Raw genomic sequence first — 25511 nt, forward strand, 5'->3', positions numbered from 1 at the left:
AAACAAGTTTGACCCAAGGAATTCAGTACAATTGTTATTTTAAAGATTCAAACACATCTTGGTTAAATTTCAGGACAGAAAAAGCAAAGAAAACGCTGCAAAAACTTCACATCACATCTCTATTTTCCCTTTTTACTAAAATGTAGTGCATTGGACGAGATCGATTTAGGTTAATATTGGAAATAATATTGTAATAAAGATTGTCTCCATGCCGTTATGCCCTAACTATTGTAGATTTTGTGTGAACATGGCCAAAAGTGGAAGACGAATGTGAAAAGACTAATTTGTCCTACATAGACAAAAATGAACACATTTTCCTATTATGGTATCCATAATAACTTCAATCGGTTCGGATCCTTTGAATGAAATGAAAATGTACACAAACACTGGCCTCACGTTAGAAAGTAGCACTGGTGACTTGAAATCACTGAGCCCAGAGAGGAGTGGTTCGTCAAAAAATAGTTCTGAGTATATCTGCTTAGAAAACGTAAATGTCGAATTCAATTATTTTTAATTTCTCCACGTGGTAAATACACAGGTCACAACATGTTTACAGGAACGATTTGGAGTTGTATTTGGAGTGTATTTCGTGACTGTAGGGGACGGTAGGGAACTTCAGGGTAAAGGTCTGACCCACTTCCAGTGATGAAGCTAAGCTACGCTAACGGTGCGGGCGTTCCCTAAGCCTAATGTAATGCATGCAGAGAGACAAAAAAGGTATGTATCTTCTTGTCTAACTCCAGGGAAGATGTTAAATAAGCAAATTTCCCAAAATGTTGGAGTTTTCCTTTAACACTAAATAAATCACTGATCAAAATCGCATGGGAAAATGTGTTAATTTGTCTCTACATAAATATTTTTTTACATTTAGTAAAGAATAGCTCCCGATCCGATCCCGATCATGTGATTTTTTGAGTATCTGCCGATCTTTCCCGATCCGATCTTTTTAATCCCAATTTCTCACATTACATTCACCCTGAATGTTGACGTTATCCAGGTGAAAAGTTAACTTCATTCAAGCGAGGCATTGCAATCCTTGACATAAATCATTTGATGTATAATTAAATCAAAGGAAATGCGTTTGGGTCTGAGTGTGGCTGGTTTGCCGTTCTGCAGCTGGATACTATTGGTTTGTTTTGGCAAAATTCTTCTGCTCTGTGTGACAATAAATAAATGAATGATGATATGCAATTTAAAACCAAAATTAAGGCCTCAGTATGAGTTTAAGACGTGAACATGGTCATGTTTGTTGAATAAAAAATAAAAAAATAAATAAAAATCCAGATTTTTTTTAATTTTTTTTTGTCAATCCCGATCTTCGGAAAATCACGTGATCGGCCCCGATCCCGATCACGTGATCGGATCGGGACATCCCTAATTTAGTCATTTAGCTGACGCTTTTATCCAAAGCGACTTACAAGTTCTGTACGACAAGTCATCAGGAAGGGCACAACTCTATCAGCTGAGTAACAATGTTCATCAAAGTGTTGAGTGCTACAGTGTAGGTTAGTTTATTAGGACAAGTGCATGACAGTAAGGTTAGTTAGGGTTAGATTTTTTTTAAAACATAAAAAAAAAAAGAATTCAGATAATGGTTGAAGAAGTGCGTCTTTAGTCGACGGCGAAAGATTGGACGTGTTTCGGCTGTCCTAACTGGGGTGGGTAGTTCATTCCACCATTGTGGGGCAAGGACTGAGAAAAGGCGACTTCTCTTTGATGACCCTCCCGGAGCTCGGATAGGAGTAGGTCTGAGGCGGCCAGAAGATGCAGAGCGTAGGGGTCTTGAGGGTTTATTATAGAGACCATTGACCGGAGGTAGGCGGGAGTAGTTCCCTTTGCCGGACAGTATGCCAGGTCAAGGGGTCCCTAAGAAGTGGGGTGACATATGCTGACTTCGGTAGGTTTGAGATCAGGCGGGCCGCTGCGTTCTGAATGAGTTGAAGAGGCTTGGTGGCAGTGGCCAGGAGGCCAGCAAGCAGTGCGTTGCAGAAGTCTCTATAGAATTGTTTATGCAAAACTATAATATTTAGGGCATAACAGCATGGAGACAATCTTTATTACAATATTATTTCCAATATTAACCTAAATCGATCTCGTCCAATACACTACATTTTAGTAAAAAGGGAAAATAGAGATGTGATATACGTTTCTTTCAGCGTTTTTGGCTTTTTCTGTCCTGAAATTTTATCAAGATGTATTTGAATTACTTGGGTGAAACTTGTTTGGGATTTTTTTTTAATTTGTCTCTATATGTTGTTAACTTCAAAAGTTATGCTGTTTTCTTTTTCTTCTTTTTTCAGGTTTTGGTTCAGGATAGGTGTAATAAAGGGTTGCAAATAAACCCCATGGGACATTATTCCAACCTGTTACCTGTCAGAATCTTAAAATAGACACTTCAAGGATTAAGAAAAAACAGGTGGTGAAAAAAAATCCACCCTATGCAAGTGGACCTATGTTTCCATCTGGACTATTTAACATGCTTTTCCATGGTGGTGTTAACGGCAGGAGAAGGAGAGTAAAGCCTGCACGGTAGAAACGCAGTGGGTACATCTTTTCTATCCAACGTAGACCTTTGTCAGGTCAGGTTTTTTTTTTTTTTTTTTTTATGTCCTTAACTGACTGATGCCTCAGTGTTGAGTGTGTTAGTTTGTCGCGGCCCTCTGCTGGCTGTATCGTATCATTGTTGCTCTCTGTGTTCTGTTGTTGCAGGAGACACTGACTGCAGAACACCGGTGGGCAGACCTACTGTATAAAGATAAAGGATCCTGTGACTCTGAGCCTCAGCCTGGCTCCCCGTTGACTTCCCTCATGCACACCAGTCTTTAGTTTTCCTTTTGATCCACAACGCTCTCCATTAGGGCTGACCTCCACCAGTCGAATAGTCGACTAATCGATCGAAAGGAGCTTTTTTAAATATTTTTTTTATTTGGACTGTGGGGGGTGCTTAATGTCTGATCAGTTGGCCAATCAAAGTCGCCTATACATAGTCGACCATACTGATGTTACTGACTGCACCACCCCAGTGTTCATACTGATGTTACTGACTGCACCACCCCAGTGTTCATACTGATGTTACTGACTGCACCACCCCAGTGTTCATACTGATGTTACTGACTGCACCACCCCAGTGTTCATACTGATGTTACTGACTGCACCACCCCAGTGTTCATACTGATGTTACTGACTGCACCACCCCAGTGTTCATACTGATGTTACTGACTGCACCACCCCAGTGTTCATACTGATGTTACTGACTGCACCACCCCAGTGTTACAGATGTTACTGACTGCACCACCCCAGTGTTACTGATGTTACTGACTGCACCACCCCAGTGTTCATACTGATGTTACTGACTGCACCACCCCAGTGTTACAGATGTTACTGACTGCACCACCCCAGTGTTACAGATGTTACTGACTGCACCACCCCAGTGTTACTGATGTTACTGACTGCACCACCCCAGTGTTACTGATGTTACTGACTGCACCACCCCAGTGTTCATACTGATGTTACTGACTGCACCACCCCAGTGTTCATACTGATGTTACTGACTGCACCACCCCAGTGTTCATACTGATGTTACTGACTGCACCACCCCAGTGTTCATACTGATGTTACTGACTGCACCACCCCAGTGTTACTGATGTTACTGACTGCACCACCCCAGCGTTCATACTGATGTTACTGACTGCACCACCCCAGTGTTCATACTGATGTTACTGACTGCACCACCCCAGTGTTACTGATGTTACTGACTGCACCACCCCAGTGTTACTGATGTTACTGACTGCACCACCCCAGCGTTCATACTGAGTGATGTTACTGTTTAATAACTATTTGGTTAAACCTTCCCTCACCCTGTTGTTGTCGGGTCATAAGATATTCCTTTTTATTGATCCCCTTGAGGGAAATTTGGGCGTCATAGCAGCATGGGGGATGGGGGGAGGGGAGGTACAGGTATGGGCAGGGTAATAGTAGAGAGAGATAAATATAGGCAATAATATTAGATCTGAATATAAAAAGATATGAGAAAAACAATGTGTCAACAATATATTAATTAACTCTGAATATAAGAATATGAGAAAAGTGTAATCAAAGGTACTGTATAGATGAGGGTCTGTATTCCTATCGGTTATATTAGGGGTGTAAATATTTGACCCCACAACGATTCGATTGGATTACAATTCTTCAGGCAACGATTCAATGCATCATGAAATCTCGATTTGATGTGATTAGATACATTTTCGATCAGTTAATTCCCCAAAAAAAATTCATACACAAATGTGGCTGGGGGAACTGTTTCACTCAGCATGAATGGGCTATAGGTCAATAAAAAAATCGACCAAATAAAGAATAATTGAAAAAAATATATAAAAAAATTCGAAGCAATTCTAACATTTTCAAATCTATGGAGTTGAATCGTTACCTTAGGATCGATGCATTGCGATTGCATTGTTACACCCCTAGTTAAAATAAATATGGGAAATAAAGAATTAGAATCTGAATATATGCTATGAGTAAAGTAAAGTAAACTGTATACACAAGGTACCCAAACTGGCATGATATACTGTACGTCATACATTATACGTTGTAGTCCGTACACCTAGTGGTCAGACATTCCTAGTAGTTCTCGAGTTCTGCTGTCGTTAGTTCTCCGGCTCCTGGCAGCAGTCCCTGCCCACAGTTGTGGAGCCTATACTCTACTATCCTATACATAGTTGTATATATCTATACAACCAGGCAGGGACGTGCACAGGACTTTAGAGGGGCAGGTGCTCAAAGGCTGAAAAGGGCACTACACTTGTGTGTATATATTATCCGAGCGCGCGTAGCACGGTTTTTAAGGGCCCTTTTCGGGCGGGGGGCCCCCTTTTTATGCTTTTTGGGGGGTTTTGGTGATCAAATATTGAATATTGAACTATAATAATCAGTGCAGGAGCTCACTTATCCTTGAAAGACACTTTTATCACTGACTTAAAAGGCCCATACATCTCCATAAATGTTCAGGGGGGAGAGAATAAGTGCTTACCCTACAGACCCCAAGAAGTGCTGTATATTCTGTATTGTTTAATATAAATGCATTTTTTATTCCAATCCCGATTTGTATTTGAGATTCCCAAATCCCATCGGACTTGACTTCTTCGTGTCCCTCAATGAGTGTAATACCAGCATTCAACTGTATGCGCCACAGCGGTTTCTATCATCATCATCATCACCACCCACGCTATGCATAAAATATATAGGTCCGCGGAGAGGCACGCTGAGGAGGCCGTGCAAACTGCAATGGAATATGGGGCATCTCTCTCTCTTTACCTAATATTTTGATTCTATCCTGACATTTTTCAGTTGGAAGGGCAGTCTATATGCGTAACGGTAAAAAAAAAAAAAAACGTATTCTTTTTCAAAAAGGGCACTTTTTTGATGAGGCTCAAAAAGGCAGGTGCTCAAGCACCCCTTGGCCTCTATGTGTGCACGTGCCTGCAACCAGGGCTTGACATTAACTTTTTGGCTCACCAGCTAGTGGTTTTCCAAAGTCACTCAGCATTTTCACCAGCCAAAAATCAAGCAAAAAAAAAGTTTGTTTGTTTAATACTTACTCGCACATCCACAAATAGTCTGTGAAGGGTCTGCCTTTCTTCCCGATTGCGTGGACGTTACGGAACAGCAGCTTCATCTTCATTTCATCGAGACCAGGGATTTCACCGCAACACTCTCCTCTAACAGACCCGTCTTCGACCGCTTGGTAGCTAGACTGCATGTGGCCGTTTGATACCTCATGATCCTTTATAGTTTCTCATTTTAAATTGGTTGTGCCAATAACAAATTACATGCTTTTGGACTCATCAGTGCCATAAATCCGACAATCAATGCAGAACATGAGCTTCTTCGTTGGATCATACCCTAGCCACTCACGACCTGATCGCCACTTTTCATTGAATAACCGGTTATTTTTATTCGCCTCCTCTTGTACTTTGTTAGTTTTTTCTGTCTCGATCTCATTCTCATTTCTATTTTTTGTTTGTTGATTGAATGCTTCACCCAGTCTTTTTACACCCACAATATGCCGCCACGTTGTAGCTAACTGTCTTGCTAACTAATGTTAGCTAGTTAACGTTAGCAGTGTTTGTTCCGCTGGTAAGAGTGACAGAGTTACATGCCACTGCCGATTTCTACCCGCATTTGGCGGTTGGCGGGTGTTAATGTCAAGCCCTGTATACAACTATGCTATGGACAATTTTAAAACAAAATTACAATTCTCCCTGCCTCTGTTTGTAACCGTCTTTAATGTTGATCTTCCTTTCTTTTCATGTGTTTTTGTCCTATGTATTCAATGTCTAATTATCTACACTGATTACATTTTCTTTTATCTTTATTTCTTTTCTTTTTTAAGCCTGCATTGAACATACCTGTAATCTCGACAGCATTGGGAATGAGGGAAACATTAATGTCTTTTCAAGAATAATTTTTTTGCAAGTTTGCAATGAAATTACATTAAATATACTGGTATATATTTTCAGGGGAAGTTACTGTAGGTTTGGGTTACACTCAAACGTCCTTCAACACTATTGTTTTGTGTTTCGTGTCCCGGTACAGGTTGTGTTAGTCAAACACCACTTGTTAACTCCCTTGCTGACCCTTCAATAATGCAACCAAAAGGTTGATGTAGTCAGTGTGTCTGTGATTGCACACTAATCTGTCCAGCTGTCTGTGTGTAGAAGCTGACCTTTGACCTGGTCGGTGTGGAGCAGCAGAAGAGGGTTCTGGAGATGGAGCTGGAGCAGTGGAGGCAGGTCAGACTGCCCCAGCAGACCCCATCACAACCCTCCCCACCGCCAACGGAGAGCACCAGCCAGGGCCAGACCACACCAGCCAACCCTGCCCTCAAGGCCCTGGAGGCGGAGGTCAAGCAGCTCCAGACCGAACTGAAGGTCAGTGGTTACCAGCTAGGGTTATTGCGGTGCCTCAGTGCTTCATCCTGTAGTGCACTCTCTGTGAGATACTGTATCAAGGAGCATACTGGCAGCGGCCATTCTTAATTATCTTGAGTTGATAGTGGCATGATTGGTAGATGGAAAGAAATTGACCATTTTGACAAATAAATGCTAGTCTCAATTAGAAGCCAGGTCTAAATTATTTGTTAATCTGGTTGCAATTGACGCTGCGAAGCAGTTTATTTTATGTATTTTTTTTTATTACTTTACCTACTTACTTTTTTTTTTTTTTTTTTTTTTTTTTCCTCCTATTTTTCTGTGTTTTTCTCCCATCCCAATTTTAGTCATTATGCCAATTCCCCCTCCCCTTCCTGGTCGTTGCACGCATGTGCCCCCCCACTGGTCGGTCTAGGGAGCCCTGAAGTCTATCAAATGCGTCCTCCGATACATAGGAGACAGCCAGCAGCCTCTTTTCATCTGACAGCGAGGACTCTCACTGGGGAAGTGTAACGCGTGGGAGGTCACACTACCTTACCCAGTTCCTTCCCTCGCTGTGCAGGCGCCCTGACCGACCTGTAGGAGTCGCTGATTACAACGAATACCACCCACCGGCTTCCCACCCGCTGACACTGCCAATTGTGTCAGTATGACGACCGCCCAAGCCGGAGGGTACCGCTGACAGCCGGATTCGATACCAGTGTCTTTGCGGTGGTAGACAGATGCTTAGTCCGCTGCGCTACCCGGCCGCTCCTTTACCTACTTACTTCAAATGTCACATTTTCTGACCGTCATGGCGGCACAGAGAAAAAAGTATGAACTGAAATCCCGGGCACTGTCCAGTGCTGACAAACCAAGGAAACTATAAAAGAAGGAAGAGTCATCACGTCAGAATACCAGCGTACTATGCTCTGCTTGGTGCCAGTTCTATTGAAGCCTGTATTAAAATTCTAAATATACAAGTAACATATATATATATATATATATAATATATATATATATATATATATATATATATATATATATATATATATCTGAGGAAATATACATCAACCAATATATTAAATGTTAGCTAGTTAACAATACAACACATTGCAGAAGATTCATGACATCTGAGGTAATAACCTGTTTAAATGTTCATAAACAGGGAGATTGTGATCCCGTTCAACTCAATCTCAGCCGAACTGAACGTTTCCACACTTGGCACCGGTTTTTTTAGTTTATTACAAGCATTATTAACGTGGCTATGATTCAAGCGGTTTGTAAAAAAACATCTTTAGATACATTTATGATGCAGGACATTGCTGGCTTTGTGTTTACATCTTTGATGTTTATAGCAAACCAACCTGTTTGAAAATCGGTAAAGAATTGAGCAATCTATGGTTATTTATAAATAGTACATGCACCATAGACATTAATGTTATCAGTAGCTGAGCTGCCTGGGGCAAGATGGCCGCCCTACGATTGGCCGGCAGCGCGGGTAAGCTATCTAGTGTTCTATATATATCTACGCGTTCACACACTACACACAGTGACGTGTTGACCCTTCCTTCCTTTATAGTTTCCTCCTCAGAGCATGCACAGGAGCTGAAGGTCTGGCTCTCTGCACAGGAGCTGCTGAGTGTGTGTGTTAAGGCTGTCCCCGAATCCTGTTTTTGGGATTCGAACTTCGTCAGGGTTTTTCAAACGAACGTTCGAACCTTCGTTTTTAATTTAAAAAAAAACGTAAAAAAGTTTTTTAATAATATATATTTTTTCATTATTATTATTTTTCACTATCCTCAAACTAAATCCTCAATTTGAATAAAGTGATTAATCTGATTAAATTAGTATATATTTTTTATTAAATCAACTTTCCAGCCCCAGACCCAGCCCAGGGAGAAGCCCCAGCCCAACTAAATCAATTAAATCAACTTTCTTTAATGAATATAACTCATCAGTTTCTTTTAATACTATAATATTAGTGTAGCCTAATCTTTATCTGCAACTGTGAAGAAAAACTCCATTGGTTTAAACAGAATTAATAGAAAAAAAGAAAAAATTTAAATGTAAAATTCGAATGTTGATTTAGAATTCGAATGCCAACGTAACGAACGAAGGTTCGAACGTTCGAACGTTTGGGCTCAGCCCTAGTGTGTGTGTGTGTGTGTGTGTGTGTGTGCACTGGGTGCGTTGTCCAGTACTGAAGGTCTGGCTCTCTGCACAGGAGCTGCTGAGTTTGTGTGCGCTGGGCACGCTGTCCAGTGCTGAACTGGACAGGCAACTGAAAACAAAGTGTAATTTCTCTCTAACTTTACTTTCACTAGCGTTGTCTCTCGGAGCGGGATCAAATTAATGATTTTTATTCGATATAATATATACTATAATAATAATAATAGTAATATTCATACTGGTTTAAATAAACTATTTGATAGTATTTCCCATCTTTGAGCAAGAGTTTTGTGCAACAGGAATTAAAGGCCTGTCCCATATACTGTAGATGCCTTTACAGTATTTTCTTCTTGGCAGTAAAAATCTCTCTCACGCTGTTCAACCTCTGGCATCCAAACTAGCCTCTGCCACTCGAGCACGACGAACAAAAATATAGAGAAACTGTGTAAACTGTGTTTAGTTAAAGGGGCTATGTACTATAAATGTCATTTTTCAGTCTCTAGCATTGTATTATAGTAATAGGAGTTCGTATCAATGTGTTTTAGTGTCTAAATACCATATTGGCGGATTGCTCTGTTTCAGCTCAGCCCCTTTCCTCCTCCAGTAAATCAGGCCATTTTGATTTGAACGGCCGATATACGTCATACGGCCGCTGGGTGATGCGATTGGCTCTGTGGTTGGAGCTAATGCCCGCCCCCATTCTACCTAGACTAGACAGCGAGTGGAGGAAGCCAGCTGCGAGGCGGAGTGGGGCCTGTGCGCTCTGGAGGGAGAGAAAGGAAGAGAGAGGGAGAGAGAGATGGAGAGAGAGGGGGCACTTGGGGGGGGGGGGGGGGGGGGGGGGGGGTACCTGCGCCACACTCGCAAACGGGAGATTGAAAGAAAGAAAAAAAAAACACAAGCTGCCGCGAACTCTCATCACCGAGAGCCGACAGGGAGAGAAAGGAAGAGAGAGGGAGGGAGGGAGAGAGGGGGCCTTGCCTGTCTTTTTTTTCTCTCTCTCTCTCTCCCACCCCCTCCCTCTCTCTCTCTCTCTCTCTCTGCCGCGCGCGGACTCATCACCGAGAGGGAGAGAAAGGAAGAGAGAGGGAGAGAGAGATGGAGAGAGAGGGGGCACTTGGGGGGGGGGGTACCTGCGCCACACACCCGCAAACGGGAGATTGAAAGAAAGAAAAAAAAAAAACCACAAGCTGCCGCGAACTCTCATCACTTGATATAAAGTACTTGATATAAAACAATGCATTTTTTTTGCAAAAAACCTTACAAATGTCTTCAATAGACTAACAGGAATTGTGTAAAGTTGCCCAAATAGTGCTAGGAATAGCAGTACATAGCCCCTTTAATTGTGCACAGTTGTTTTAAGTTCTCCTTATTGATTCATGCAGTTCAATTATTCTTAACTCATCATGGGATGCGTAGTGTTAGGATTTTATTGATACAATACTACTATCCATACTGATTATTGATACAAATACTTGATATTCCTTTATTTTGTGATGGGGGGGGGGGGGGCATCCCTACTAGATAATTAATCCAAATGTTTTTCTTTAACCTCCTACCTCATTTAGGTTATTGTCCTAAAGCATAGGCTATTCTGTTTACATGACTGGCATTTTAAAATCACGTATTGCATAAAACATAATGTAACTAGAATGGGTGCTCATTGAAGCACATATGTCCATGGCATACTATAGTATGTCATAAATAATCCCCCCCCCAATGAATGAAGGATGTATGACATGTACTCATACATTTTATGTCATCTCGTGTAGCCTTTTGATTTGAAGCTAGAATCCCTTATTGGAATTGATTCTTTTACATTTTCTAAATCTTTTAGTACTTGTGTGCTCTCACTATCTTGTTTTTATTGTTTTAAAACCTTGAGGGATTGAACCATTTCTTCTTCTTCTTATTCTGCCATTGGAGTCTATGGCAGCCCATAGAGCCATATGGCAGAAAGTTCAGAAAATTGGCAGACTGATTCGGGACAGTCCACTGACCCCTGTCACCATGTCCCCAGCGCCAACACTCTAGCGCCACCAACGTGTCAAAGTTGGAGGTGCATTTATGCACACAACGTTTGAAGCATGAGTCAGATTTTCAGATTTTAATTTTTGCTCAAGCCGAGTTCAACGTAATTTGCCGCCATATTGGATAGCCACCATTTAGCATTTTGTGAAAAACAAAAAATGCTACTCGTCCTACAGATTTTCCCCAATCTGCATGAAACGTGGTACACATAATCTGTAGACCAATGTCTACACAGGTATGACTTTTGTTCTAGATTTTCCAATGCATTCGCTTTTGACAGCCAATTGAATTTGGTGACAAAGCCACCAAACAGGAAGTTGAGTCATGTTTCAGAAATGCTTTAATGTATCAAAACCACATTTGGCAGACTGTTTAGGGCGACCGGTAGATCGTGTGCTGGTTTCAAGTAGACTGTGAGATTATTTAGGGAGGTGACAGTGCGAAAAAAAAAAAAGCTAAATTCCGCGAGCCCAACTCAGATCGAGTTTTCCACCTGGCCACTGTGTGTATTTGCCATGTCTCGCCCCTGCATCAACGGAGGCACAGTATTCCAATACACATCGCATACATCAGCGCAGGTATAATCACTGAGGCCACGTCTGGTCTTTTGTGAGCAAAGGAGCGCAAAGTGCCGCGACGTGCATGCGCAAGCGGGCGTGACAGCCCTGCGCAGGTATATTGTCTGGTCTTTTGTGAGTCAATGTGTACTCAGATATTTGTGATCGACACTGTCTCGTAACTAAAGCACTTCCAGGGGGGGGGGGGGGGGGGCTGATGATAAAGTTGATTCATTTAACCTGGACACTCGCAATGAATCAGTCTGTTGTCAGCCGACCTGCGCCACACACTCGCAAACGGGAGATTGAAAGAAAGAAAAAAAAAAACACAAGCTGCCGCGAACTCTCATCACCGAGAGCCGACAGGGAGAGAAAGGAAGAGAGAGGGAGGGAGGGAGAGAGGGGGCCTTGCCTGTCTTTTTTTTCTCTCTCTCTCTCTCCCACCCCCTCCCTCTCTCTCTCTCTCTCTCTCTGCCGCGCGCGGACTCATCACCGAGAGGGAGAGAAAGGAAGAGAGAGGGAGAGAGAGATGGAGAGAGAGGGGGCACTTGGGGGGGGGGTACCTGCGCCACACACCCGCAAACGGGAGATTGAAAGAAAGAAAAAAAAAAAACCACAAGCTGCCGCGAACTCTCATCACTTGATATAAAGTACTTGATATAAAACAATGCATTTTTTTTGCAAAAAACCTTACAAATGTCTTCAATAGACTAACAGGAATTGTGTAAAGTTGCCCAAATAGTGCTAGGAATAGCAGTACATAGCCCCTTTAATTGTGCACAGTTGTTTTAAGTTCTCCTTATTGATTCATGCAGTTCAATTATTCTTAACTCATCATGGGATGCGTAGTGTTAGGATTTTATTGATACAATACTACTATCCATACTGATTATTGATACAAATACTTGATATTCCTTTATTTTGTGATGGGGGGGGGGGGGCATCCCTACTAGATAATTAATCCAAATGTTTTTCTTTAACCTCCTACCTCATTTAGGTTATTGTCCTAAAGCATAGGCTATTCTGTTTACATGACTGGCATTTTAAAATCACGTATTGCATAAAACATAATGTAACTAGAATGGGTGCTCATTGAAGCACATATGTCCATGGCATACTATAGTATGTCATAAATAATTCCCCCCCCAATGAATGAAGGATGTATGACATGTACTCATACATTTTATGTCATCTCGTGTAGCCTTTTGATTTGAAGCTAGAATCCCTTATTGGAATTGATTCTTTTACATTTTCTAAATCTTTTAGTACTTGTGTGCTCTCACTATCTTGTTTTTATTGTTTTAAAACCTTGAGGGATTGAACCATTTCTTCTTCTTCTTATTCTGCCATTGGAGTCTATGGCAGCCCATAGAGCCATATGGCAGAAAGTTCAGAAAATTGGCAGACTGATTCGGGACAGTCCACTGACCCCTGTCACCATGTCCCCAGCGCCAACACTCTAGCGCCACCAACGTGTCAAAGTTGGAGGTGCATTTATGCACACAACGTTTGAAGCATGAGTCAGATTTTCAGATTTTAATTTTTGCTCAAGCCGAGTTCAACGTAATTTGCCGCCATATTGGATAGCCACCATTTAGCATTTTGTGAAAAACAAAAAATGCTACTCGTCCTACAGATTTTCCCCAATCTGCATGAAACGTGGTACACATAATCTGTAGACCAATGTCTACACAGGTATGACTTTTGTTCTAGATTTTCCAATGCATTCGCTTTTGACAGCCAATTGAATTTGGTGACAAAGCCACCAAACAGGAAGTTGAGTCATGTTTCAGAAATGCTTTAATGTATCAAAACCACATTTGGCAGACTGTTTAGGGCGACCGGTAGATCGTGTGCTGGTTTCAAGTAGACTGTGAGATTATTTAGGGAGGTGACAGTGCGAAAAAAAAAAAAGCAAAATTCCGCGAGCCCAACTCAGATCGAGTTTTCCACCTGGCCACTGTGTGTATTTGCCATGTCTCGCCCCTGCATCAACGGAGGCACAGTATTCCAATACACATCGCATACATCAGCGCAGGTATAATCACTGAGGCCACGTCTGGTCTTTTGTGAGCAAAGGAGCGCAAAGTGCCGCGACGTGCATGCGCAAGCGGGCGTGACAGCCCTGCGCAGGTATATTGTCTGGTCTTTTGTGAGTCAATGTGTACTCAGATATTTGTGATCGACACTGTCTCGTAACTAAAGCACTTCCAGGGGGGGGGGGGGGGGCTGATGATAAAGTTGATTCATTTAACCTGGACACTCGCAATGAATCAGTCTGTTGTCAGCCGACCTGCGCCACACACTCGCAAACGGGAGATTGAAAGAAAGAAAAAAAAAAAACACAAGCTGCCGCGAACTCTCATCACCGAGAGCCGACAGGGAGAGAAAGGAAGAGAGAGGGAGGGAGGGAGAGAGGGGGCCTTGCCTGTCTTTTTTTTCTCTCTCTCTCTCTCCCACCCCCTCCCTCTCTCTCTCTCTCTCTCTCTGCCGCGCGCGGACTCATCACCGAGAGGGAGAGAAAGGAAGAGAGAGGGAGAGAGAGATGGAGAGAGAGGGGGCACTTGGGGGGGGGGGGGTACCTGCGCCACACACCCGCAAACGGGAGATTGAAAGAAAGAAAAAAAAAAAACCACAAGCTGCCGCGAACTCTCATCACTTGATATAAAGTACTTGATATAAAACAATGCATTTTTTTTGCAAAAAACCTTACAAATGTCTTCAATAGACTAACAGGAATTGTGTAAAGTTGCCCAAATAGTGCTAGGAATAGCAGTACATAGCCCCTTTAATTGTGCACAGTTGTTTTAAGTTCTCCTTATTGATTCATGCAGTTCAATTATTCTTAACTCATCATGGGATGCGTAGTGTTAGGATTTTATTGATACAATACTACTATCCATACTGATTATTGATACAAATACTTGATATTCCTTTATTTTGTGATGGGGGGGGGGGGGGCATCCCTACTAGATAATTAATCCAAATGTTTTTCTTTAACCTCCTACCTCATTTAGGTTATTGTCCTAAAGCATAGGCTATTCTGTTTACATGACTGGCATTTTAAAATCACGTATTGCATAAAACATAATGTAACTAGAATGGGTGCTCATTGAAGCACATATGTCCATGGCATACTATAGTATGTCATAAATAATTCCCCCCCCAATGAATGAAGGATGTATGACATGTACTCATACATTTTATGTCATCTCGTGTAGCCTTTTGATTTGAAGCTAGAATCCCTTATTGGAATTGATTCTTTTACATTTTCTAAATCTTTTAGTACTTGTGTGCTCTCACTATCTTGTTTTTATTGTTTTAAAACCTTGAGGGATTGAACCATTTCTTCTTCTTCTTATTCTGCCATTGGAGTCTATGGCAGCCCATAGAGCCATATGGCAGAAAGTTCAGAAAATTGGCAGACTGATTCGGGACAGTCCACTGACCCCTGTCACCATGTCCCCAGCGCCAACACTCTAGCGCCACCAACGTGTCAAAGTTGGAGGTGCATTTATGCACACAACGTTTGAAGCATGAGTCAGATTTTCAGATTTTAATTTTTGCTCAAGCCGAGTTCAACGTAATTTGCCGCCATATTGGATAGCCACCATTTAGCATTTTGTGAAAAACAAAAAATGCTACTCGTCCTACAGATTTTCCCCAATCTGCATGAAACGTGGTACACATAATCTGTAGACCAATGTCTACACAGGTATGACTTTTGTTCTAGATTTTCCAATGCATTCGCTTTTGACAGCCAATTGAATTTGGTGACAAAGCCACCAAACAGGAAGTTGAGTCATGTTTCAGAAATGCTTTAATGTATCAAAACCACATTTGGCAGACTGTTTAGGGCGACCGGTAGATCGTGTGCTGGTTTCAAGTAGACTGTGAGATTATTTAGGGAGGTGACAGTGCGAAAAAAAAAAAAAAGCAAAATTCCGCGAGCCCAACTCGGATCGAGTTTTCCACCTGGCCACTGTGTGTATTTGCCATGTCTCGCCCCTGCATCAACGGAGGCACAGTATTCCAATACACATCGCATACATCAGCGCAGGTATAATCACTGAGGCCACGTCTGGTCTTTTGTGAGCAAAGGAGCGCAAAGTGCCGCGACGTGCATGCGCAAGCGGGCGTGACAGCCCTGCGCAGGTATATTGTCTGGTCTTTTGTGAGTCAATGTGTACTCAGATATTTGTGATCGACACTGTCTCGTAACTAAAGCACTTCCAGGGGGGGGGGGGGGGGCTGATGATAAAGTTGATTCATTTAACCTGGACACTCGCAATGAATCAGTCTGTTGTCAGAAGCGGCACGTCACGTGTGTGTGTTCCAAATGCTGGCAAGAGAAAGTCAGAATTTAGTAGTAGCGATACCAGAACTACTATGAAACGGAGTAAAATAAGTTATGATCCTAAATACTTGGCATATGGATTTACTTGGATTGGCCAAGAAGATGACCCGAGACCACAGTGCGTTTTGTGTTACGAGCAGTGGCGGCTCGCCACTGGTGGCGCTAGGGCGCCGACCCACCTGTTAAATGAGAGAAGAAAAAAAAAAAAAAATTGTTTTTAGTTTTATAGCCCTATAAATAATATAAACATGTTTAAAATGAATAATATTTACTCATTTTAAGTGTTTGTATTTCCAATGCACAATATAACGTTATTATCTAAATTAAAAAAACACCGTTTTCATGGGCAGGAAGTGACGTTTTTTTTTAATTTTTTCGTATTTCTCGCCCGGGCAAGAAGCGATAACGCTCTGACTGCGCGTCACAGTTTGATCGCAGTCTCCGTCACAGCCAATCAGTGCATACGGCGTTGTGCGTTGAAATATGACTATTATGTTGGAATCCGAGCGCGATTTGAAGCGGTCTAGGCAGCAAGCGTGAACTTCCGTGAAGAATTTTCCATAGCCGCATTTCGCGGAGACGCTCTCTGATTGGCCGACGCGATGCCAGTTTTTTTTCATTGCCGCAGTTGGTTAGAGAGAATGCAACTCAGTACTCGACTCGTCAACAACAACAGCAACTGTTACTACACTGAGCTTAGGCACTCTTTCAAAGTTGGTTAAGGTTAGAGTTTGTCTTAGAGCATGGCGATAGAACGCCAGGTAGTTTGCAGGCTGTTCGAGGCGAAAATGGACAAAGACACAGCTCTTGGCTAACTAACAACAAGCTATATTATGGAGGCAGTGTGGATGGACAATGGATGGACATCAACACAGGCTGGATGGACAATGCCATGGAGTGGATATACTTTATCAACAAGCCAACAACAAGGTAGATTAGCGATCTTAACTCTAGTTTAATACATGATACGTTGTCTACTGATGCCGCATAACGTTACAGCTACTGCTAGCTGTTAGCTCCGTTAGCTTAGCTGGCCACTTGGAACGGAGTAACGTTAACGTTTAAACGTTATGTCGAGGTCATACAATACTACAGTCGACATAAGGTTAACGTTACCCCGTTTCCATGAAGTGTTTAAATAGCAGCAATCTTGTTGAAAATGTAACTACTAAAATGCTCTCTGATGCTGCTGATGCATAATGAATGAATGGTGAGTTGTTTAAAATGACAACATACATGTGTTAATTATTTGATTTGATTGATCCGAGAGACAGAGAGATCGTCTATGTTTGAATGAATGAATGAGAACTTTATTAACAGATTGCAGAATGGGTACAATACAGTACGGCTCAATACACACAATTGTTAAGGGGATGCAGACCAGAGAAAGACGTTTGTCTTGTTTACATCAGGGTCCCAGATTTTCGATTCATATCGATAGTTTAATAGCTAGCCTTGGCTCGTTTAACAATATGCAAAATATGTGTACAGCCCTGTACTCATACTGAAGTTATTCTTGGTATATAATAGGTCTGATTGTGTAACGAATCGATTCCACGTCGCGCTGTGTGTGAGAGAGAGAAGGAGAGAGGGAGAGATCTGCCTGTGTTTGTAGACGGGCGAGTTTTGTTTCTAACTTTTCTATTTATATATTGTGTTTCAAGTTGTGAATTAGAGTCTAGACTATACTTTATTTGACTGGTTGTGTGTTGTTGTAGTAACAGCTGAGCGACTCGTTCATAAGAGCCGATTCATTGCGGTGAGCGTGAGTCGAATCACGAGTGTTGCGTGGTACTGTACTGTACTGTACAAAATATTTGGTATAGCGCCCCTAGTGGCGAAAACCCACCGGCCGCCACTGGTTACGAGATCCTTTCTAACGAGAGCTTTAAACTAAGTAAATTACAGCGGCACTTGGAAACTAAGCATCCTGAATTTAAATGTAAAGCCCATCATCTGTAGCCACATAGATCAAATCAAATTTATTTATAAGGCCCGACAACACACGTTAATGTCCCCATTGGCCGTACAAGTCTTCTCTAAACAAGTCAAGAAGAAAACATAACAATAAGTCAAGAACAAGAACACCATAAGGTCCAACAAATTTAAAATAAATGCAAATAAATGAAAGAATGCAAACACTCCCAGACATACCCCACGCGAAGGTAAGGAATAACTCACTAAAACCTAACAATAGGGAAAAATGCTCCACAGGCAGTGTGGAGGAGAGAAACCTTAGAAGGGCCATTCAAGGGGGGATCTCCCTTCTTAGATGTCGGTGATAGTAGTGTTGCAGACTAACAGTTGGTAAGCATGCACTCAAGTGTGTAGTGAAACACAGATGAGTGCATGCAATAGTAACTGAACATTTTGAAAGATTAAAGATAGAGCTGATAGCGATAGCAACTGAACATTTTGAAAGATTGAAGATAGACCTGATAGCGAATCTATTTGAGGCACAGGGGCGGCGCAAAGAGGGTCGCGTCCTCCCCGTCTTAATCACGGGACATTCAACACTCCGGTCATTGCTCAGGGACAGCCGGAGACAGGGAGATAGGGGCGGCGCAGAGAGGGTCGCGAACTCCCCGACATCATCGCGGGACGTCCGGCACTCCGGTCACCACTACGAGACCTCCGGAGACAGGAGGGCATGCAGAGAGGGTCACATCCTCCCGGCCTTCATCACGGGACATCCGACACTCCGGTCAGCACTCCAGGACAGCAACTCACAGGGGGACAGGGAGACGGGACAGGCGTTAGACAGCTCATGTGATTGTGGTGGGCGGACATAGCAATAGATACAAGTGGTAAGCATATATGTGAATAGAGTAGATATATGAAGTAAGCATATTATGTGAATAGAATAGAAGTACTTAACCCAGCAATGAAACCGCGTTGACACATCAGTTGACAGGACCACGGACAGACGACGGTAAGTAACTGATCCAAGGCCTCGGTGGTGCATGTAGAGCAGTCACTGCAATCTTGGCCAAGACCCCGAGGCATCCATCACCTTAGTCAGCGCTAGGAGACGGGCACTTAGAGAGATGGGAGAGGGAAGAGGGGGGGGGGAGGAGTTAGAGAGTTCCCATGTTTGTGGTGCTGCAAAAAATCAGACATGGGGGAAAATAAACTTCCTAACTAAACTAGACAGATTAATCTAAAGGTCAGTCCCCGACCAGGTGAGATCAGGGTAGGTTGAAGGAGAGAGAGAAAAGATGGGTCTTAAGCAGGGATTTAAAAGCTTCCACAGAGCAGGCGCCCCTGATGATGACAGGTAATTTGTTCCACAGGTAGGGAGCGCGGTAGACAAAGGCTCTGTGGCCGGCGGATTTCTTTTTAACCCTAAAAATCGATAGAAGCCCCGCATTTTGTGAGCGCAGAGCACGAGCGGGCGAGTATCGGGATATATCGAGTATAGAAGGGCTAATTGATCAATTTCGGAATTATTTCCCCGAATGAAAGAGCACAGACTATTTGAACAACTGGATCCAAGATCCGTTCATTGCGCATGACGCAACAGGCCTCCCACTGTCTGAGCAGGAGGCATTGATCAATCTTTCTTGTGACGAGCTACTGAAAGTCAAGTTCACTGGACAGGCCCTCGCAAAGTTCTGGATATCAGTCCGGAACGACTACCCAGTGCTGTGTAATGCTGCTCTGAAAAAGCTTGTCCCGTTTGCGTCAACATACCTCTGTGAAGCGGGATTCTCGGCTCTGACATTAATAAAAAATAAATACAGATCTCGCCTCAGAGTAGAAGCGGATCTGCGCCTCTTTCTCAGCACAACGCAGCCATGTATCATGGAACTATGTTCAAATGTACAAGCACACCCTTCCCATTAAGTCTCGTTTTTGTTTATTCTTGAAAAGCGCATGTGAACGCATAAAAATGGCTAAATATGCCTTGATCGTTTTATAAATGTGTATACAGAAACAATTCCGTTTGATAATATTCATTCATTTCATTCATTTCATTAATAACATTCTTGTCATTCTTGTAATTCCTACACTACACCGTTACAATGATATATAATATATCATATTATATTATATACCCATTCAATATGCACATGACAGAAAATATTATATGCCATATAATATTTTCTGTCATATGCATATTGAATGGGTATTATTAATCTACTATTACTACTAATACTAGCCGAGAGTAGGTCAAATTTGGGCTGGTAGCTCTCGGCTAGGTGGCAAATTAAAAAGTAGATCTTGGTTCAAAAAAGGTTGGGCACCCCTGGTTTAGGGACCCTCACGTGATCTCTGTCACCAAGTGGCATGTTGAAAATGTGTGCACTCAAGCGCCACCATTAAAAAAAAAAGAAGAAAAAAAAAGTATTGTAGCAATGGATTCACTGGCTCATGCAGAGTTCAAAACACCCCATGGTTTAATTATTATTCTTATTTTTGGATTGCAGCATGCAAGGTACACTTTTGGTCTTCTGCACAATTTGTCTCTGTGATCTCTGTAACCTTTTGTGCCAAAGCACAGGCTGATCAGCCGTATAGTTTGTGAGATATTGTGCGGATTCACCCACACACACCCACACACTCACCCACAAATGCTACTGAATGCATAATGTTTCACGGAGGCCCGCCTACCACGGACATAGAAAATTCCATAATAGACTATTATGTATGATATTTCATCCCTAAGCATTTTGTATTTTAAAACGGAGAGTTGAAATGGCTGATATCATGCTGCGGAGGACAACTACTGTAGCATGTCTTGAATCTAAAACCTTTTGAATGCAGAGATAGCTTATTATTTACCTACAACAGTTTCCCACTTCATATTAATTTCAAGCGGCAAATTGCTTGAAAATGAAACATACAGTAGTATGTATTCTATCTGATGGTCTTTTCTGCTGTGGACTGTATAGACTTAGAACACTGACATTTTTATCTAGTTAAGGAAATACCATCTTGTTTGCGTGATCTGGCACGATTACATTTGAAGGTTGACTGCAGAGAGAGAGAGATAGAGGGAGAGGGAGAGGGAGAGAGAGAGAGAACTGCCGGTTGAGTTAGATAGACTTATAAAAAGAGAGAGAGAGAGACTTATAAAAAGAGAGAGAGAGAGACTTATAAAAAGAGAGAGAGAGAGAGAGCAGCGCACTGCGCTGTCAATTCATAAGCTGTCTTTTCTGAATCAGTCTATGCTTTCAATGCAAGAGAGAGAGAGAGAGAATTAAGGCAGGTGGGAGAAATCTAGGTTATTCTAGTCTCAATGGAAAATCCCTTTGCAGCTATGAAAGCACTGATAGCAGCACCATTTTGTCCATGAACTTAATGGTGTTCTTGTTCTGATCAATCAGGAACTGGTACCAAATTGTACCTCCAATTCATGCCGGATGTAAAAAAAAAAAATGCATCCCAACCCTTAAGCCCCTCAGTTGACAATTAATATCACCTGGAATTGCATGTGATTACCCTCTCCCATCATTTGATGATGTACGGAGCAGCTGTCAGGGGGCTGAGGGACAGAGGAGACCACAGCTTCATCACCCAGCGCACATGCAGCATGTCAGTGTCACCCAGCAGATTGATGCTGTCGCTCCACAAGGCCAGGGGAGTCATGTCAGGTGACGGCGTGAGGGAAGCCAGGGGGGGGTGGATGGGTGGGGGTCTCTACATGGTGCTGTTTTGTGTGTCCTGTCAAAGACCCTACCAGTTTAGTTGCCATGGGAGATGTCAAGATCCTTTATACCAAAGAGAATGTGCACATTCAAATAACCGTCATGATTAACCGCCATGATCACAGACCCAACCTGTAGTCACGGGCCTCCGTCTCTTCTGTGCGTGCGTGTGTGCGTGTGTGTGTCTGTGTCTGTGTGTGTGTGTGCGTGTGCACGTATGAGACACAATGGGAAAATGAGTGAATAATAGCTAGCAATAGCATTTCAGTGGATGAAATCTACAGTTTAAAAAAATCTCACTCCTGATATTTCCAGTTCAAACACAATGCAAACTTGCGTTGGTTGATTAATCCCTAACAGATGTTATCTGTTGATAGTAATGTGCACATTCAACATGCACTAAACACTAAAGAATAATACTTTGGATTTACCATAGAGATGTAACAGTACCACAAATGTACAAAGACAAAGTGATACCTACCTATTTAAATGTTTAAGAAAAAAAGTTTACTGCTTATATGTAATGCTAATAACAATAATAAACGGTATTTCTATACAATAGCACCTTTCAACACATAGCTACAAACTGCATATATTTGTTATTGTTAACACTTTGAATGCCCAAAACGACATAACACGTGTTATATTAGCGCTCTGAAGTCTCCCGTTGGTAAACCAGCCCCATCAGGAGCTCAGATGTGAAAAAACCGCCCCCTATCGTCTCCCAGATGGTAATGCACCCTTTTGGAATGGACTCAATGAAAATGGATGAGAAAATAAAAATCCGGAATCCACATTTTACTTCTCAGGCATGTACCCCGAGCCGATCGGATTCATTGTGGAGCCTCAGAACAGCGTGGAATATGTGTTTACAGTATGTAGCGTTGGATCAATAAAAGCGATCGATTTTTGGAATGGCGATCAGGAATTGAAATTATCTTTTTGGATAACATCTGATCTCAGGTAAGGAATCTATTTTACCAGTCTTAGGATAATCAGACCTGTTTTCACGGAAGATATAAGCTTTTTCCCTATGTGTGTGTGTGGCTGTGTGGCTGTGCAAGCGATCAGGAACTAAGAGAATCGATTTTCAGCTCGCGGACCCAGCGTGCATACGTACACATATACTGTATTTCACCCGCATTTCATTGTATACTTGTATGCCGTGACAATTAAAACTCTTGACTTGACTTGACTTGACTTGACTATCGATAATCTAGCGTTTATTTGAAAACGATTCATAAATAGGCCGAAAAATGACACCGTTCTAGAATATTCCAGTACAGGGCGTTTATCACGGAATCTTTTTATTTTCCTTGAAAACAAGGGCTTTTCAAAATGCTATAAAACGGAAATGAACCGATAAAAAAACAATCCACTTCGACAATGTTGACTGGGAAATGAGTCATTGATAAGCGACGGGCAGATTAGACACATAGCCATAATTTAAAACATAGATTAGGCGTTATTAACGCTAACATTGAAGTGGATGCTGGGCATTCAAGCACTAAATCGTGCGCCCCCTGCTGGCGCTGAAAGTGTTAATAGTACACAATAGTATAATTATACAAATCTATACATATTAGAGCCCCCGATATATCAATATCGTAATTTCTTTTACTCCCAAATATCGGTATGGGCATCGACCATATATTTTTGTGTTCCAATTTGGTCTGTTGCGTGAAGGAAGGTAGTCTCGATGCAAGAATGACTTATTAAATGTACCAACATTTCAACATGACATTCTTCTTCAGGTAGATACTCAGATGAGTCCCCTCGTCTGGTCTGATGATCCACTGTCAACAATTTGGCTTTTCTTTTAGCCTCTCTTAGCCCCTCCTGCCGTATCTTTAATGAGCAGACATGCTGTGTCTGACCTGTCATCAACCGTGTCACTATACCAACCCCCACCTCCCACCTTACATGCTACACCTTATGTCTCTTCTCGTCTCTCCTTTCTGTTTGGACCTCTTCTCTTCTCTCTTATCCTCTCTTGGACCCTGTTGTGTCCTCTCTTTTTCTCTTCTGACCTCTGTGCTCGTCTATTTCTCTGCACTCCTACCGTATCCTCCTCTCCTCTCCTCTCCTCTCCTCTCCTCTCCTCTCCTCTCCTCTCCTCTCCTCTCCTCTCCTCTCCTCTCCTCTCCTCTCCTGTCCTTTCCTCTCCTCTCCTCTCATATCCTCTCCTGTCCTCTCCTCTCATGTTCTGTCCTTTTCCATTTTGATCTATCTGCTCCCCTTCCCTCTCCTCTCATGTCCTCCTCTCTTCTCTCTCGTGTCCTGTCCCCCTTTTCTCTTATTTTCTCTTTTGACCTCTCTCCTCTCCTCGCTTGTCCTGTCCTCCTCTCCTCTCCCTTTCTCTTTTGACCTCTCTTCTCCCCTTCCCTCTTCTCTCCTCTCCTCTCCTCTCTCCAGAAGGCCAGTGCAGAGGTGACGAGGCAGGTGGCAGATAACAAAGCCTCACGAGGCCAACTACAAGAGAAGGACGACAAACTCCGACAACTCCAGGACAAGTCAGTCTCATGCCTTCCTCTACCCGTCCTCCTCCTCCGCTCTCCCCCTCTCCTCCTCCTCCTCTCTCCCTCTTCCTTTCACTTTCTGTACCTTTCTCCTTTTGCTCATTTCTTTTTCAAGCTAAGCTGAAAAAGGTTAAACACATCCCTGGTAAGCACTAGATGTTAACATGTATGTCTAGTCTACATGACCTCATAATGGGAAACACATTTTTACATATTTGTCTACTAATTCAACTAATCGATTAGTTGACACAATCTATGACTATTAGTCGAGTAAGTAAGAATTTGTTAAGTCGAGGACATAACTAGCTGTTGATCTTAACTGAGTAGTGGAGTAAATCCACCACTTCTCTGCTGCTTCCTCTCGGTCTGTTGTGTTACAATACAATATGACTTTATTGTCCACACAAGATGGAGAAATGTTTCCTTCAGCTACACCTACGGTATGCCGTAGTCGACTGCCAACCTCTTAGTCGAATGAATTTTTTTTATTATTATTATTATAATATTTTACACATTAGACAAATATCAAGATGTATCCATCAGTGGACAAATTGCATGCTTTCGCAGAGAACAAGAAGCCTCCCGTCGACTCCTTCAGACATTAAGCACCCCCACAGCCCAAATGGAATGAAAAAAAAAAAGAAGAAATTACCAGTATACTATTTTTATATATATATTTTTTTCTTCCATCGGCTAATTTTGGCGACTACAAGTCGACTATACAAATCCTTAGTCGGGGACAGCCCTACTATATAGATATAGTAGCATAGGTAGCAACGACTACCGCCCTGTAGCGCTCACCTCCATAGCCATGAAGTGCTTCGAGAAGCTAGTAAAGGGCTACATCTGCTCCTCCCTCCCCATCAACATGGACCCCCTGCAATTTGCATACCGCCCCAACAGGTCCACGGAGGACGCCATATCCCATGTGCTGCACACAGCAGCATCACACCTGGACAAGAGGCAGGGGAACTATGTGAGAATGCTATTCATCGACTACAGCTCGGCATTCAATACCATAGTCCCCTCCATACTCATAGCCAAGCTCAGGGACCTGGGCTTGGGCTATGACCTCTGCCAGTGGGTCTTGGACTTCCTGACTGGCAGACCCCAGGTGGTGAGAGCAGGCAACTGCACCTCCTCATCCATCACCCTCAACATAGGGGCCCCCCAGGGCTGTGTTCTGAGTCCCCTCCTCTACTCCCTGTACACACACGACTGTGTGGCTCAGCGGAGTAGCAATACAATCGTCAAATTTGCTGACGACACAGTGGTGGTGGGCCTGATCTCTGCCAACGACGAGAGGGCCTACCTGG

At 42.6% G+C, this 25511-nt stretch overlaps 1 protein-coding gene across 1 annotated transcript in view; it reads left to right on the forward strand.

The window, feature by feature from the left end:
* cntln (centlein, centrosomal protein) overlaps positions 1–24314 on the forward strand; it is a gene marked incomplete at its 3' end in the record, with an annotated part of 226962 nt that extends 202648 nt beyond the window's left edge. Inside the window, exons 18-20 of the mRNA XM_084318234.1 lie at positions 6717–6929; positions 24092–24189; positions 24311–24314. Of these exons, the coding sequence (XP_084174360.1) occupies positions 6717–6929; positions 24092–24189; positions 24311–24314 (315 nt within the window). The remainder of the gene's footprint in view (positions 1–6716; positions 6930–24091; positions 24190–24310) is intronic.
* Positions 24315–25511: the final 1197 nt, after the last annotated feature.

Source organism: Notolepis coatsorum, assembly GCF_963971535.1.
Source record: "Notolepis coatsorum genome assembly, chromosome: 7".
Taxonomy (NCBI): Eukaryota; Metazoa; Chordata; class Actinopteri; order Aulopiformes; family Paralepididae; genus Notolepis; species Notolepis coatsorum.